The sequence below is a fragment of the Chiloscyllium punctatum genome, chromosome 7 (assembly GCF_047496795.1).
Source record: "Chiloscyllium punctatum isolate Juve2018m chromosome 7, sChiPun1.3, whole genome shotgun sequence".
NCBI classification, from domain to species: Eukaryota; Metazoa; Chordata; class Chondrichthyes; order Orectolobiformes; family Hemiscylliidae; genus Chiloscyllium; species Chiloscyllium punctatum.
The window spans coordinates 134,132,996-134,149,150 of NC_092745.1; the positions used below are offsets into that span (position 1 = coordinate 134,132,996).

At 43.3% G+C, this 16,155-nt stretch overlaps 1 protein-coding gene across 1 annotated transcript in view; it reads right to left on the minus strand.

The window, feature by feature from the left end:
* Window positions 1-259: 259 nt before the first annotated feature.
* cfap45 (cilia and flagella associated protein 45) overlaps window positions 260-16,155 on the minus strand; it is a 138,745-nt gene continuing 122,849 nt past the window's right edge. The window contains exons 11-12 of the mRNA XM_072574905.1: window positions 866-1,090; window positions 260-426 (exon numbers count right to left, since the gene is read on the minus strand). Of these exons, the coding sequence (XP_072431006.1) occupies window positions 360-426; window positions 866-1,090 (292 nt within the window). The 3' untranslated portion in view covers window positions 260-359. The remainder of the gene's footprint in view (window positions 427-865; window positions 1,091-16,155) is intronic.

Consider the following 16,155-nt stretch of genomic DNA (forward strand, 5'->3'; position numbering starts at 1 on the left):
ACAGGCCCTTCGGCCCTACAAGCCTGAGCCGATCCAAATGTACTGTCTAAACCTGTCAGTCAATTCCTAACCATCTGCATCCCTCTTCTCCCTACCTACTCGTGCATCTGTCCAGACACATCTTAAATGAATCTACCGTGCCTGCCTCTACCACCTCTGCTGGCAAAGCTTTCTAAACGCTCACTACATCTGTGTGAAGTTCTTGCCTAAATGAAGTAATGTGTAAAAGTATATTACAAAACTAAGTTTGACAGTGATAATGAGTTAAATCATGTTTAATTTATTCTTTATAGATACTGAAGACCACAGTACAATTGTAACAGATAATCTCCAAATGTAGCCATCATTAGGATTTGCTCCTAAGCTGTGACAGCAGCCAATCTACGCTCAATCTCTCGGCAATACTTCTCTGGAAGACCGACAGATCTGAAATACAAGGAGGAAAATGGAAAATGTGTTACAGAGATTGAGACTGAGGTTGATTTAGGATTAGAGTACCACCAATTTAGGCACAGAGTAAATACAGCTTCCAGCTTCTTTCCTCTGCACAACCAACCACTTCCCATTCACTCTCACTACGGAATCCAAAAGGAACTCAAGCTAGTTCCAATTCACTCCCTCTCTACACAATTCCAGTGGTAAGTACTCTGGCTCACCTTCTTGTGGACAATTAGTGAGATAAATGTTCATTGATGCCCACATCCCATGAACATACTAAATAAAAAGTAAAATTGAATAGCATACCAACACTTCCTCATTCACTCATATTGTATACAATCCCAGTAGATTCAGACTGTACATGATACCAAATGATATCAACTCTTCCTCATTCACAACCATTGTACAAAATCCTAATGGAACTGACCTGAGTTCTTCAAGTTTCTTGCGCTTGATTTGATCAAGTCGGAGCCGTCGTTGATAAGCTTCCTCTTTCAAACGCTTTCCTTCCTCAAAGAAAGATGCCCGCTCCGCAATATGCTTCTGCTCCCTCTCTCTGATCTGCTCCCTTAGGTCATTGGCATACTTGGTCCTGCCATATCTCCTGTCTTCCTCCTCTTTCTTTTCCTTCTCGATCTGTTCTTTCTGTACTCTGCAATTTCAATCACAATAGGTACAGTGAATCCCAAAACAATCCCTCACCTCGATTCCTTTCTCTATATTGTAGAGAAAAGTTACTTGCATCTAGTAACTGCCCCAACTTCAGAACCTGTTAACAAAATAGAAATAGGATGGGTATAGGTGATTTGTGGACATATTGTGAACCCTCTCAGTACTGCCTAGTTCATGTAGCTCCATATCATGAGAGTCTCACTCACTCACAGAGACGCCTGAAACAATAATTTATGAGAAAATTAACTGATGGGAAAGCAAGCAATAGTAAAAGTTCACAAAACCAGGGGGCATGATTTAAAAAATAATGGTATTTCTCATTTAAGGAATGGAGGAGGAATTTCTTGTCAGAGGGCTGTTAGTCTGTGGAATTCTCTTCCCCATAGGGAACCTTGGTCAATATATTCAAATATATATTTAAGGAGCAGTTGTTGTGAGTGATGCACAAATTTGTCCCTCTGAGACAGGTAAGAAGGGGCAAGATTAGGGAGTCTTGCATGACAAGAACAGAGGAAATTCTCGTCAAGAAGGTAGCTTACATAAGGTGTAGGAAACAAGGATCTTGCACAGCTTTAGAGGATTACAGGCTTGCTAGAAAGGAGCTTAGACATCGATTGAGGAGAGCCAGGAGGGGCACGAAAAAGGCTTGGCAGGAAGGATTAAGGAGAACCCAAAGGCATTTTACTCATACATGAGGAATAAGAGAATAATCAGGGAGAAGGTAGGGCCAGTCAGGGATAGCGTAGGGAACTTGTGCATGAAATCTGAGCAGATGGGGGAAGCCTTAAATGAGATTTTTGCTTCGGTTTTTACTAAGGAAAGGGACCTTGATGTGAATGAGAACTTTGAGGAGCTGGGATACAGGCTTGTACAGATCAAGATTGATGAAGCTGATGTACTGGAAATTTTGGGCAAACGTTAAAATTGTCAAGTCCCCAGGGACAGACCAGCCTCGGATGCTGCATGACCGGCTGTGCTTTTCCAGCATCACACTCTTGACTCTGACCTCTAAAATCTGCAGTCCTCACTTTTTCCTACTTTTTAGCTGAACCCTGGATATTGTCCAGATTTTATTGCATTTGAGCAAAAACTGCTTCAGTATCTGTGGAGTTGTGCTCATCACTGCAGTCATTGGTAAATATCCCCTTTCTTACCTAATAATAGAGGGAAGGTCATTGTTGAAGCACCTGAAGATGCTTCAGCTGGGGACATGACTCTCAGCAATACCTGCAAAAATGTTCTGGAGCTGAGACGACTGACCTCAAACAACCACAAACATTTTCCGATATCAGGTTGTAAGTTTGTTTGCTGAGCTGGTAGATTTGTTCTCAGATGTTTCATCACCATGCTAGGTAACATCATCAGGAAGCTACCAATGAAGCGCTGGTGTTCTGACGCACTTACTATTTACCTGTCTTGGTCTGTCGTGGTGGGTGATATCACTTCTGGTTCTTTTTTCTGTGAGAATGGTAAATGGGATCCAAATTGATATGCTTGTTAATGGAGTTCTGGTTTGAATGCCAGGCCTCTAGAAATTCCGTGCACGTCTTTGTTTAGCATATCCCAGGATGGATGTATTGTCCCAATCGAACTGGTGTCCCTCTTCATCTGTGTTTATGGTTACTAGTGTTAGTTGGTCATGTCTTTTGGTGGCTACTTGGTGCTCATGTATCCTGGTGGCTTGTTTCCTGCCCATCTGTCCAATGTAATTTTTGTTGCAGGTTATTTTGTAAATGACGTTCGTTCTGCTGGTTATTGGTACGGCATCCTTTAAATTCATCAGGAGTTGTTTCAATGTGGTGATTGGTTTGTGGGCTACCATGATGCCTAGGGGCCAGAGTAGTCTGGTTGTCATCTCCAAGATGTCTTTAATGTATGGCAGAGTGGCTAGAGTCTCTGGGCGTGTTGTGTCTTCTTGTTTAGGTCGGTTGTGCAGGAGTTGGGTACTTGTTCCTGAATACATTGTTTATGTGCTTTTCCTTAGCTTCTCTTAGTTCCTGGGTGCTACAGTGCATTGTGGCTCATTTAAATAATGTCCTGATGCAGCTCCATTTGTGGGTGTTGGGATGATTGCTCCTGCATTTGAGTATCTGGTCAGCGTGTGTGGCTTTCCTGTAAACGCTAGTCTGCAGCTCTCCATTGGCTTAGTGCAGGTTAGACGGGCTTCAGGTTGGCTTCATAGAGCGGCTCAAAATCGAGGGCTGAAAGGCCTACACTGTGCTGTAATGTAAAGTTCTATGTTCTATGGAATTCCCAGAGGCTTGGTACTCAAACCGGAACTCCATTAACAAATGTACCAATTTGGACTCCATTTACCAACCTCTCAGATAAAGAACCGGAAGTGATATCACCCATCACAACACACCAAGACACATAAATAGTAAGTGGGACAGAACACCAGCGCTTCATCGGAGGCTTGCTGAGTACCTAGCATGGTGACGAAATATCTGAGAACAAATGTCTGAGAACAAAGGGCGGCACGGTGGCACAGTGGTTAGCACTGCTGCCTCGCAGCGCCAGAGACCCGGGTTCAATTCCTGCCTCAGGCGACTCTCTGTGTGGAGTTTGCACATTCTCCCCGTGTCTGCGTGGGTTTCCTCCGGGTGCTCCGGTTTCCTCCCACAATCCAAAAATGTGTAGGTTAGGTGAATTGGCCATGCTAAATTGCCCATAGTGTTAGGTGAAGGGGTAAATGTAGGAGAATGGGTTTGAGTGGGTTACGCTTCGGCGGGTCGGTGTGGACTTGTTGGGCCAAAGGGCCTGTTTCCACACTGTAAGTAATCTAATCTAATCTAATCTAAATTGACCAGCTCAGTGAGCAAATTTACAACCTGATCCACAATCTGAGCTACAAATCTTGTCCAAAATTGCATTTTCCTATATGCCAGGTATGACTCCAACCAGTGGATAGTTTTCCCCAATTCCCATTGATTGCAGTTTTGCTTGGGCTTCTCGATACCATACTCAATTCCAAATGTAGACGTGATGTTGAGGGTTGTCATTCTCACTTAACCGCTGGAACTCAGCATTTTTGTTCATGTTTGAAGCAAGTCCGTAATGAGGTCAGGAGCTTAGTGGTCCTGGCAGAACCTAAGATGGGTCTCAGTGAGCAGAGATTTGCTGAGCAGATACTACTTGATAGCACTGTTGACAACACCTTAAATCAATGTACTAGTGAGCAAGAGTAGACTGATGAGGCTTTAATTGGTCAGGTTGGATTTGTCCTGCTTTTTGTGTGTAGGAAATACCTGGGCAATATTGTCAGGTAGATGTCAGCGTTGTAGTTGCAATGGAACAGCTTGGCTGGGGTTCACCAAGTTCTGGAGCACAAGGCTTCAGTGCCATTCCCAGTATGTTGTCAGGGCCCATAGTCTTTGCATTATCAGTGCCTTTGATATCTTGTGCTGAATCCTGGCATCTGAGATGCTGGGGACCACTGTATGAGGTCGAAATGGATCATCCACTTGGCACTTCTACTTGAAAACTATTGTGAATGCTTTGGACTTGTCTTTTGTACTGATACGTTGGGCTCTTCCATAATCAAGGATGGGGATATTTGTGGAGCCTCCTCTTCTGGCGAGTTGACTAATTGACCACCACCATGCATGACTGGATGTAGCAGGACTGCAGAGCTTAGATCTGATCTATCGATTGTGGGATCACTCATCTTTGTTTATCATTTACTGCTCATGCTTTTTGACATGCAAGAAGTCCTGTCAGATTCACAACTCATTTTAGGTATTCCTGATGCTGCTTCTTTGAACCAGGGTTGATTCCCTGACTTGATGGAAATGGTAGAGTGGGGCTATGTCAGCCATGAGGTTGTAAATTGCATTGGAGTGCGATTTTATGCTGTGGATGACCCACAGGGTCTCATGGATATCCATTCTTGAGTTGCTAAATCTGATCAAACTCTGTCCCATTTAGGACGGTGATATTGCTACATAACATGATATCAGGTACACTCAAAATTACAGGTTGTGCTGGTGCTAGAGAGGGTCCAGAGAAGGTGTATGAGAATGATTCTAGGTATGAAGATCTTGTCATGTGAAGAGCAGTTAAGACTCTGGGTCTGTACTCAGTGGAGTTTAGAAAAATGAGGGGGGGATCTGATTGAAACTTACAGAATACTGAGAGGCCTGGATAGAGTGGATATGGAGAAGACGTTTCCACTAAAAGGAACAAAGGATAAAGAACAAAGAAAATTACAGCACAGGAACAGGCCCTTCGGCCCTCCAAGCCTGTGCTGATCCAGATTCTTTATCTAAACCTGTCGCCTATTTTCTAAGGATCTGTATCCCTCTGCTCCCTGCCCATTCTGTCTAGATTCAACTTAAATGATACTGTCGTGCCTGCCTCTTCCACTTCCGTTGGCAACGTGTTCCAGGTACCCAACATCCTCTGTGTAAAGAACTTACTACACATGTCTTCCTTGAACCTTTCCCCTCTCACTTTGAACTTGTGACCCCACGTGATTCAGTCCCCCACTCTGGGAAAAAGCTTCTTGCTATCCACTCTGTCTATATCTCGCATGATTTTGTAGACATCAATCAGGTTCTCCCCACAACCTCTATCTTTCTAATGAAAACAATCCTAATCTACTCAACCTCTCTTCATAGCTAGTACCCTCCATACCAGGCAACAACGTGGCGAATCTCCTCTGCACCCTCTCCAAAGCATCCACATCCTTTTGGTAATACGGTGATCAGAACTCTACACAGTATTTCAAATGTGGCCGAATCAAAGTCTGTAACATGATCTGCCAACTCTTGTATTCAATACCCTGTCCGTTGAAGGAAAGCATGCCATATTCCTCTTGACCGCTCTATTGACCTGCGTTGCCACCTTCAGGGTACAATGGACTTGAACACCCAGATCTCTCTGTACATCAACTTTCCCCAGGACTTCTCCACTTACTATATAGTTACAGCATGACATTACATCTTTGGAACTCAATCCCTTGACCAACAAAACCTAACACACTATATGCCTTCTTAACAGTATTATCAACCTGGGTGGCAACTTTCAGGGATCTATGTACATGGACACCAAGATTCCTCTGCATATCCTCACTACCAAGAATCTTTCCATTGACCGAGTATTCTACCTTCCTGTTATTCTTCCCAAAATGAATTATCTCACATTTATCGCATTGAATTCCATTTGCCACCTCAGCCCAAATTTACAGTTTATCCAAGTCTCCCTGCAACCAGTAACATTCTTCCATTTGGTTTATCACTCCATCGACTTTACATAGAACATAGAACATAGAAAAGTACAACACAGAACAGGCCCTTTGACCCACGATGTTGTGTCGAGGATTAATCCTAATGTAAAATAAAATAACTTAACCTATGCACCCCTCAATTCACTGCTGTCTATTGCATTTGCAGCGGTCGCTTAAATGTCCCTAATAACTCTGCTTCCACCACCACCACTGGCACTACATTCCATACATTCACAACTCTCTGCCTAAAGAATCTACCTCTGACCTCTCCTCTATACCTTCCTCCTAATATCTTAAAACTATGACTCCTCATGCCAGTCAGTCCTGCTCTGGGGAAAAGTCTCTGGCTATTGACTTTATCCAAGCCTCTCATTAACTTGTATACCGCTATCAGGTCACCTCTCTTCTTCCTTCTCTCCAGAGAGAAAAGTCCCAGCTTAGTCAATCTCTCTTTATAAGACAAGCTCCCCAGTCCAGGCAGCATCCTGGTAAACCTTCTCTGCACCCTCTCCAAAGCCTTTCCTATAGTAGGACTTTCAGAACTGGACACAATATTCCAAACGTGGTCTCACCAGGGACTTGCAGAGCTGTAGCAAATCTTGCAGCTCTTAAACTCAATCCCCCTGTTAATGAAAGCCAAAAGACCATATGTTTTCTTAACAACCCTATGCACTTGGGTGGCAACTTTGAGGGACCTATGTACTTGAACACCAAGATCCCTCTGTTCCTCTACACTGCCAAGAATCCTGTCTTTAATCCTATATTCAGCATTCATGTTAGACCTTCCAAAATGCATCACTTCGCATTTATCCAGGTTGAACTCCATCTGCCATTTCTCAGCCCACCTCTGCATCCTGTCTTTCTTGCGCTGCAGCCTGCAATAGCCTTCAATACTATCAACGGAACCTCCAACCTTTGTGTCATCAGCAAACTTACTAGCCCACCCCTCAACCTCCTCATCCAAGTCATTTATAAAAACTGCAAAGAGCAGAGGCCCAAGAACAGAAGCCCCTGCGGGACACCACTCAACACTGACCTCCAGGTAGAATACTTTCCATCTGCAACCACTCTCAGCCATCTGTCAGCCAACCAACTCTGAATCCAAATAGCCAAATCTCCCTGTATCCCATAACGCCTGACTTTATGAATGAGCCTACCATGGAGGACCCTATCAAATGCCTAGCTGAAATCCATGTATACCACATCCACTGCTCAAACTTTGTCAACCAGTCTTGTCACCTCTTCAAATAACACAAGAAGATTAGTTAGGCATGACCTGCCCCTCACAAAGCCATGCTGACTGCTTTTAATCATGCTATGTTTTTCCAAATAGTCATAAATCCTACCCCTCAGAATTCTTTCCAAAACTTTGCTGATCACAGACATAAGACTGACTGGTCTGTAATTGCCAGGGATTTCCCTATTATCCTTCTTTAAAAGAGGAACAACATTCGTTTCCTTCCAATTCTCCGGTGCAACTCCTGTGGAGAGTGGGGAAGCAAAGATCTTCGCCAACAACTTAGCAACCTCCTTTCTCACTTCCCGGAGCAGCCTGGGATAAATCTGGTCTGGGCCTGGGAACTTATCAATCTTAATGTTTGCCAAATTTTCCAGTACATCAACTTCATGAATCTTGATCTGGTCAAGCCTGTATCATAGCTCCTCAAAGTTCTCATTCACAACATGGTCCCTTTCTTTCGTGAAATCCGAAGGAAAAAACTCATTTAGGGCTTCCCCTATCTGCTCAGACTCCACACACAAGTTCCCTTCGCTATCCCTGATCAGCTCTACCTTCTCCCTGATCATTCTCTTATACCTCACAAATGAGTAAAATGCATTTGAGTTCTCCCTAATCTTTCCTGCCAAGCCTTTCTACTTCTAGAATTGATAACACTTCCTCCTCACTAACCTCAATCCTTTCTAATCTAACAGCCGTACCTTAGTTTTCTCCTCTATAATATTCTCCTTTTCCTACGTGAAAATAGATGAGAAATATTCATTTACCGCCTCTCTGATCTCCACAGTGTCCACACACAACTTCCCACTTCTGTCTTTGACTGGCCAAAATCCTACCCTCGTCATCCTTTAATTCCTCACATACCTTTAGAAAGCTTTAGGGTTCTCATTTATTCTACCTGTCAAAGACCACTCAGGCACCCCCCCCCCCCTTGCTCTTATTAACTTGCTCTTTAAATCCTTCCTAGCTAATCTGTAACTGTCTATCACCTCATCTAAACCATCTCGTCTCAACGTTGTGTAAGCTTCCCTCTTCTGCTTAACAAGAGACACAAACTCTTTAGTAAACCACGGTTCCCTTGCCTTATCACTTCCTCCCTGCCTGACTGGGACATACCTATCAAGGGCACACAATATCTATTCCTTAAACCAGCTCCATATTTTGATTGTCCCCATCCTCTGCATTCTGCTACCCTATTCTATGCCTCCTAATTCTTGCCTAATTGCATTATACACGTTACTCATACGTGCGGGCCTCTACTCTTTGTAGTCTTTATAAACGACTTGGATGAGGAGGTTGAGGGGTGGGTTAGTAAGTTTGCTGATGACACAAAGGTAGGAGGTGCCAATGATAGTATTGAGAAGTACTGCAGGCTGCAGCGCAACATAGGCAGGATGCAGAGCTGGGCTGAGAAATTGCAGATGGAGTTCAACCTGGAATCCTGAAGATTCCTGAAGAAGGGCGGCATGGTGGCACAGTGGCACAGTGGTTAGCACTGCTGCCTCACAGCGCCTGAGACCCGGGTTCAATTCCCACCTCAGGCGACTGACTGTGTGGAGTTTGCATATTCTCCCCGTGTCTGCGTGGGTTTCCTCCGGGTGCTCCGGTTTCCTCCCACAGTCCAAAGATGTGCAGGTCAGGTGAATTTGCCATGCTAAATTGCCTGTAGTGTTAGGTAAGGGGTAAATGTAGGGGTATGGGTGGGTTACGCTTCGGTGGGTCAGTGTGGACTTGTTGGGCCGAAGGGCCTGTTTCCACACTGTAATGTAATCTAATCAAAAGGGCTTATGCCCAAAACGTCGATTCTCCTGCTCCTCGGATAGTGCCTGGCCTGCTGTGCTTTTCCAGCACTACACTTTTCAACTCTGGTCTCCAGCATCTGCAGTCCTCACTTTCTCCTGCTGAATATAGGATTAAAGACAGGATTCTTGGCAGAGTGGAAGAACAGAGGGATCTTGGTGTTCAAGTGCATAGATCCCTAAAAGTTGCCACCCAAGTGGATAGGGTTGTTAAGAAAGCATATGGTGTTTTGGCTTTCATTAACAGGGAGATTGAGTTTTAAGAGCCGCAATGTTTTGCTGCAGCTCTACAAGACTCTGGTGAGACCACACTTGGAATATTGTGTCTAATTCTGGTCGTCATATTGTAGGAAAGATACGGAGACTTTGGAGAGGGTGCAAAGAGGTTAACAGGATGCTGCCTGGACTGGAGGGCTTATCTTACGAAGAGAAGTTGACTAAGCTCGAACCTTTCTCTCTGGAGAGAAGAAAGAAGAGAGGTGATCTGATTGAGGTATACAAGATAACGAGAGGCATTGATAGAGTCAATAGCCAGAGATGTTTCCCCAGGGCAGGATTGACTGGCATGAGGGGTCATCGTTTTAAGATATTAGGAGAATGGTATAGAGGAGACATCAGAGGTAGGTTCTTTATGCAGAGAGTTGTGAATGCGTTGCCAGTGGTGGTGGTGGAAGTAGAGTCATTAGGGACATTTAAGCGACCGCTGGACATGCACATGGACAACAGTGAAGTGAGGGGTGCGTAGGGTTTGGTTATTTTATATTAGATTAGGAATAATCCTCGGCACAACATCGTGGGCCAAAGGGCCTATTCTATGCTGAACTTTTCTATGTCCTATGCTCTATAACTGCCCTTACCCCATCTATAACTCTTGTCCTGTTGCATGCATCTATCCCTTTCCATTGCTCAACTAAACATAACTGAATTACGGTCACTCTCTCCAAAGTGCTCACCTATCACTAAATCAAACACCTGGCCTGGTTCATTTGAGGAGAAACTACTTCACCCAGAGAGTGGTGGGTGTATGGAATGCTCTGCCCCACAAGGCTATGAAGGCCAAATCTCTGGATACTTTCAAGAAAGAGTTGGATAGAGCTCTTAAGGATAGTGGAATCAAGGGTTATGGGGATAAGGCAGGAACAGGATACTGATTGAGGATGATCAGCCATGATCATAATGAATGGTGGTGTTGGCCCGAAGGGCAGAATGGCCTACTCCTGCACCAATTGTCTCTTATCAAGTCCCAGATCAAGTGTGGCCACTCCTCTTGTCATCTCTTCAGCATACCTGTGTCAGGAAACCCTCAGACACTCCTTTGACCATGAAATTCTGTCCATGTCCTCCCTACTCACATCCTTCTGTGCACTAGAACTACACCACAGGTTCCCACCCCACTGCCGAGCTAGTGTAAAGCCACCCAAATAGCACTAGCAAATTTCCCACCCAGGATATTAGTACCCCTCTGGTTCAAGTGAAGACCATCCTGTTTGTAGAGATTCCACCTTCCCCAGAATGAACCCCAATTATCCATATATCTGAAACCCTCCCCCTTGGACCATCCCTGCAGCCACGTGTTCAACTGATCTCTCCCTATTCCTTGCCTCGCTATCACATGGCACGGGGGGTTAACAAACCAGAGATGACAACACTGTTTGTTCTAGCTCTCAGCTTCCACACCAGCTCCCCAAAATCCTGCCTTACATCCCTATCCTTTTTTCTACTTATATCATTGGCACTTATGTGGACCACGACTTGGGCCTGGTCACCCTCTCCCTTCAGGACCCCAAAGACTCGATCCAAGACATCACAGACCTTGGCACCTGGGAAGCAACACACCAACCATGAATCACCAACAAACCTTCAATCTGACGTTCGCATTATTGAGTCCCCAGTGACTAACACTCCTCCTTTCCCCCCTTCCTTTTGTGCAACTGGCACAGACACAGTCGTCGCCCCCAACCTTATCCAAAACGGTATACTTATTTTTCAGGAGAACAACCAAAGAGGATCCCTACACTGACTTTTTTTAACCCCTTCTTTACCAGCTTTCTTCATGCCTAGGAGTAACTAATTCCCTGTAATTCTTATCTGTCACAGACTCTGCCTCCTGAATGACCCAAAGTTCATTTAGCTCTCACTCCAGTTCCCTATCGCGGTCTTGGAGGAGCAAGAGTTGGGTGCACTTCCTGCAGATGTACTTGGATTGGACACTAATGGCTTCCCTCACCTCAATCATCATGCAGGAGTAACATTCCTCTCCCTGCACTGCCATCCCTGCTAGTCCACTTATCAAAAGTAAAAAAGAAGAGAAGCTTATCTGATGTGTCCCTAGTGTTTAAGGTTAGAGAAATTGTTTGGGTAGGAGGCCCCACAAAGGTAGGATCTCGTGTTTAGAAAACACTCACTTATATAGCTGAGGGGAAAAGAAAGTCCCTCCTTTCAAAGAAACCTCTGCTCTCTGATGTCAGATGTAAAGATTTCAATTAGCAATATATATGTCACTTATATTTAAGGCTTTGGGATTTTCCTTAAATTTGTTTGCTAAAGATATTTCATGACTCCTTTAGCTCTCTTAATTCCTCATTTCAGATTGGTCCTACATTCCCAATATTCTTCCAAAGTTTCATCTGTCTTCAGTCGCCTTGACCTTATGTATGCTTCCTTTTTCCTCTTAGCTAGTCTCACAATTTCACCTGTCATCCATGGCTCCCTAATCTTGCTATTTCTATTTCCATTTTCATAGGAACATGTCTGCCCTGCACTCTGAGCAACCTCTCTTTAAAAGCCTCTCACATATCAAATGTAGATTTACCTTCCTTAGTCCTAAGGAGAGACTAGAACCTGAGGTCACAGCCTTAGAGTGAATGGATGTTCCTTTGCAACTGAGATGAGGAGGAATTTATTCATTGGTGGAATTCATTGCTGCAGAGGGCTGTGTAGGTCAAGATACTGAATGTATTTAAAATAGAGATAGATAAATTCTTGATTGGGAAGGGGTTCAAGGATTACAGCGAGAAGGTAAGAGAATGGAGTTGAGAAACATATCAGCCAGGATCGAGTTGCTGGGCTGAAAGGCCTATTTCTGCTCCTGTGTCTATGCTCTTACAGTCTAATGTGAAGATTGTACTTCATCTTCATGATTCATCTTCATAAATTCTGTACTTGCATCCTCTTTCTCCCAAGTAAATGGAGATGCAAAGTATTAATTTAACACTCCACCAAAGTCTTCTGGCTTCACACACAGATTGCTTAATTGGTTCCTACTCCTCCCTGGTTATTCTTTTTCCCCTGATGTACTTGGAGAATATCTTTGGATTCTCCTTCATCTTGTCACCAACTGAAATCTCCCAACTGCTTTCTTGAGCTTCCCAAGGACTTTCTACACTCCTCTCAGGCCTCTATCATTTTGCTCTCTTTATACTTGTTATATTCTCTTTTTTTAAAATCAAGTCTTGCATATTCCTACATACACAGGCCCTTTGGATTTGTTATTCTTACATTTCATCCTAAAGGGAACATTTTGGCCCTGTACTTCCCCAAATATTGGTTTGAATGCCTCCCACTGTTCTGCTATAGATTTACCCTTAAGTAGCTATCCCCAGTCTGGTTTGGCCAGATCTTGCCTTATTCTTACAAAATCTGACTACCCCAATCCAAATCCCTTTTTTGCAAACCATCTTTCTCCTCTTCCATAACAAACTTAAAAAATGATGTGAGGTACTGGTTTTGGACTGGAGGGGACAAACACCAGGTTACAGTCCAACAGGTTTATTTGGAGGTACTAGTTTTCAGAGAGCTGCTACCTGATGAAGGAGCAGTGCTCTGAAAGCTAGTACCTCCAAGTAAACTTGTTGGACTATAACCTAGTGTTGTAAAACTTAAAACATACAATGATGTGGTCACTATCACTAAAATGCTCCACCACTGCCACCTTAAACACCTATCCAAACCTTTATTCCCCACAATCTGGTTCAGAAATGCACTGCTCTCTCTATATTTGATATGAAAAGCTCTCCTGTATATATTTCAAGAAATCTGGCCCATCTCTGCCCTTTTTTACTATGATTACCAAATCCCTAATATAGTTGAAATCCCTAATATAGTTATTCAATTATTATTATTACACAATTTCAGAATGGAATTAAATGAATACTTAATTGGGAAAACATAGAAGGGAAATATGGGTCAAGATGGAGATCAAGACCAAAATAAATGCTTTTTGAGACAATCATGGAAACGTGATAGACCAAAGACCTCCATAGGGAACAATAATATTCACTAAAAAGTGAAAACATAAATTGTTGAAGCATTCCACCTTGCATCACCTTCCACCTTCCAGATTAGGATGTCTACAAGATTTCCCTCTTAAATATACACCTACTTCCTTTATACTCTTCTAAGGATTCACTCGATCAACCCTGTCTATACCTGACATATGCTTCCTTCTTTTTCTTAACCAAACCCTCAATTTCTTTAAGGAGAAAGTGAGGACTGCAGATGCTGGAGATCAGAGCTGAAAATGTGTTGCTGGAAAAGTGTAGCAGGTCAAGCAGCATCCAAGGAACAGGAGAATCGACGTTTCAAGCATGACAGGGTAGATCGAGTGAAAGCTTAGAAGAGTATAAAGGAAGTAGGTGTATACTTAAGAGGGAAATCAGGAGGGCAAAAAGGAGACATGAGATAGCTTTGGCAAATAGAATTAAGGAGAATCCAAAGGGTTTTTACAAATATATTAAGGACAAAAGGGTAACTATGGAGAGAATAGGGCCCCTCAAAGATCAGAGTTGAAAAATGTGGTGCTGGAAAAATACAGCAGGTCAGGCAGCAACCGAGGAGCAGGAGAATCGACGTTTCGGGCATAAGCCCTTCTTCAGAATTCTTCAGATTTCTGAAGAAGGGCTTATGCCCGAAACGTCGATTCTTCTGCTCCTCGGACGCTGCCTGGCCTGCTGCGCTTTTCCAGCAACACATTTTCAGCTCTCAACCTCAATTTCTTTAGTCATCCAGCATTCCCTATACCTTTTCTATTCCTCCAACCAAAATGGACAATCTCATACTTATCCACATTAAACTTCATCGGCCAATGTTGGTTCTTTCACCCAACCTATTTGCAAATTTCTTAATTCTTCATTGTAACTTACCTTCTCATCTGTTTTCATGCCATCTGCAAATTTGGCTACAGTTCTTTCAATCATTGCATCCAAGTCATTAATATAGATTGTAAATAAATGAGGACCAATCCTGTGGCACGCCACTAGTTCCATCTTGCCAATGAACAATAAATTATTTATCCTGACTGTCTGCTTTCTGTTGGTTAGCCAATCCTTTAATCAAGTTACTCTACCCTAAACCCATGTGATCTTACGTTATATATTAACTTTTTGTGCAGCACTTTATCAATTGCCTCTGGTACTCTATCGGGACTACATCTACAGGATCCCCAATATCCACACTGCTTGTTACATCTTTTGAAGAACTCTAACAAAATTAGGCAAACATGTCATAAAACTTGACTTTGATGGATCTGATGGATTGCATTTTGACTTTCGAAATGCCCTGTTCTTACTCCCTTATTCATAGATTCTAACACTTTCCTAATGATACATGTAAAACTAACTGTCTGTAGTTTCCTAATTTCTGTCTCCCTTTTGAACACAGGGCATAGAACAATACAGCACAGCGAGGCCCTTCGCCCCTTGATGTTTAGCCGACCTGTGAACTAATCAAAGCCTATTACTCTACAATATCCAATTATCATCAATATGCTTATCCAAGGACTGTTTAAATGCCCCTAATGTGGCTGAGTTAACTACATTGGCAGGCAGGGCATTCCACAACCTTTCCACTCTCTAAGTGAAGAACCTGTCTCTGACATCTGTCTTAAATCTATCACCTCTCAATTTGCAGCTATGTCCCCTCATACAAGCAGATGTCATCATCCTAGGAAAAAGACTCTGACTGTCCACCCTATCTAATCCCCTGATCATCTTGTATGTCTCTATTAAATTGCCTCTTAGCCTTCTTCTCTCCAATGAGAACAGACCCAATCCCCTCAGCCTTACCTCATAAGTTTTTTGCTTCAGACCAGGCAACATCCTGGTAAATCTCCTTTGCACCCTTTTCAGTGCTTCCACATCCTTCCTGTATTGGGGCGACCAGAACTGCACACAATATTCCAAGTGAGGCCGCACTAGAGTTTTGTACAGTTCAGTATGACATCACAGCTACGGAATTCAATCCCTCCACCAGTAAAACCTAACACACCGCATGCCTTCTTAACAGCACTATCAACCTGGGTGGCAACTTTCAGGGATCTATGTACATGGACACACTACCAAGAATCTTTCTATTGACCCATATTCTGCCTTCCTGTTATTCTTCCCAAAGTGAATCACCTCACATTTATCTGCATTGAACTCCCTTTGCCAGCCTTCAGCCCAGTTCTGCAGTCTATCCAAGTCTCCCTGCAACCTGCAACATTCTTCCACACTGTCCACCATTCCACCGACTTTAATATCATCTGCAAACGTACTAACACATTCACTTATGCCTGCATCCAAATCATTTATAAAAATGTCAAACAGCAATGGCCCCAAAACAGATCGTTGTGGTGCAACACTAGTAACTGGACTCCAGGCTGAATACTGGGCCAATGGAAAGAATGAATAAGGGTGTTATATTAGCATTTTTTCTAATCCACTGGAACCTTTGCCGCAGCCAAGGAACTTATAATATTGTAACCAATAAAACCACCATCTCTGTTGCCACTTTCTTTAAGATGC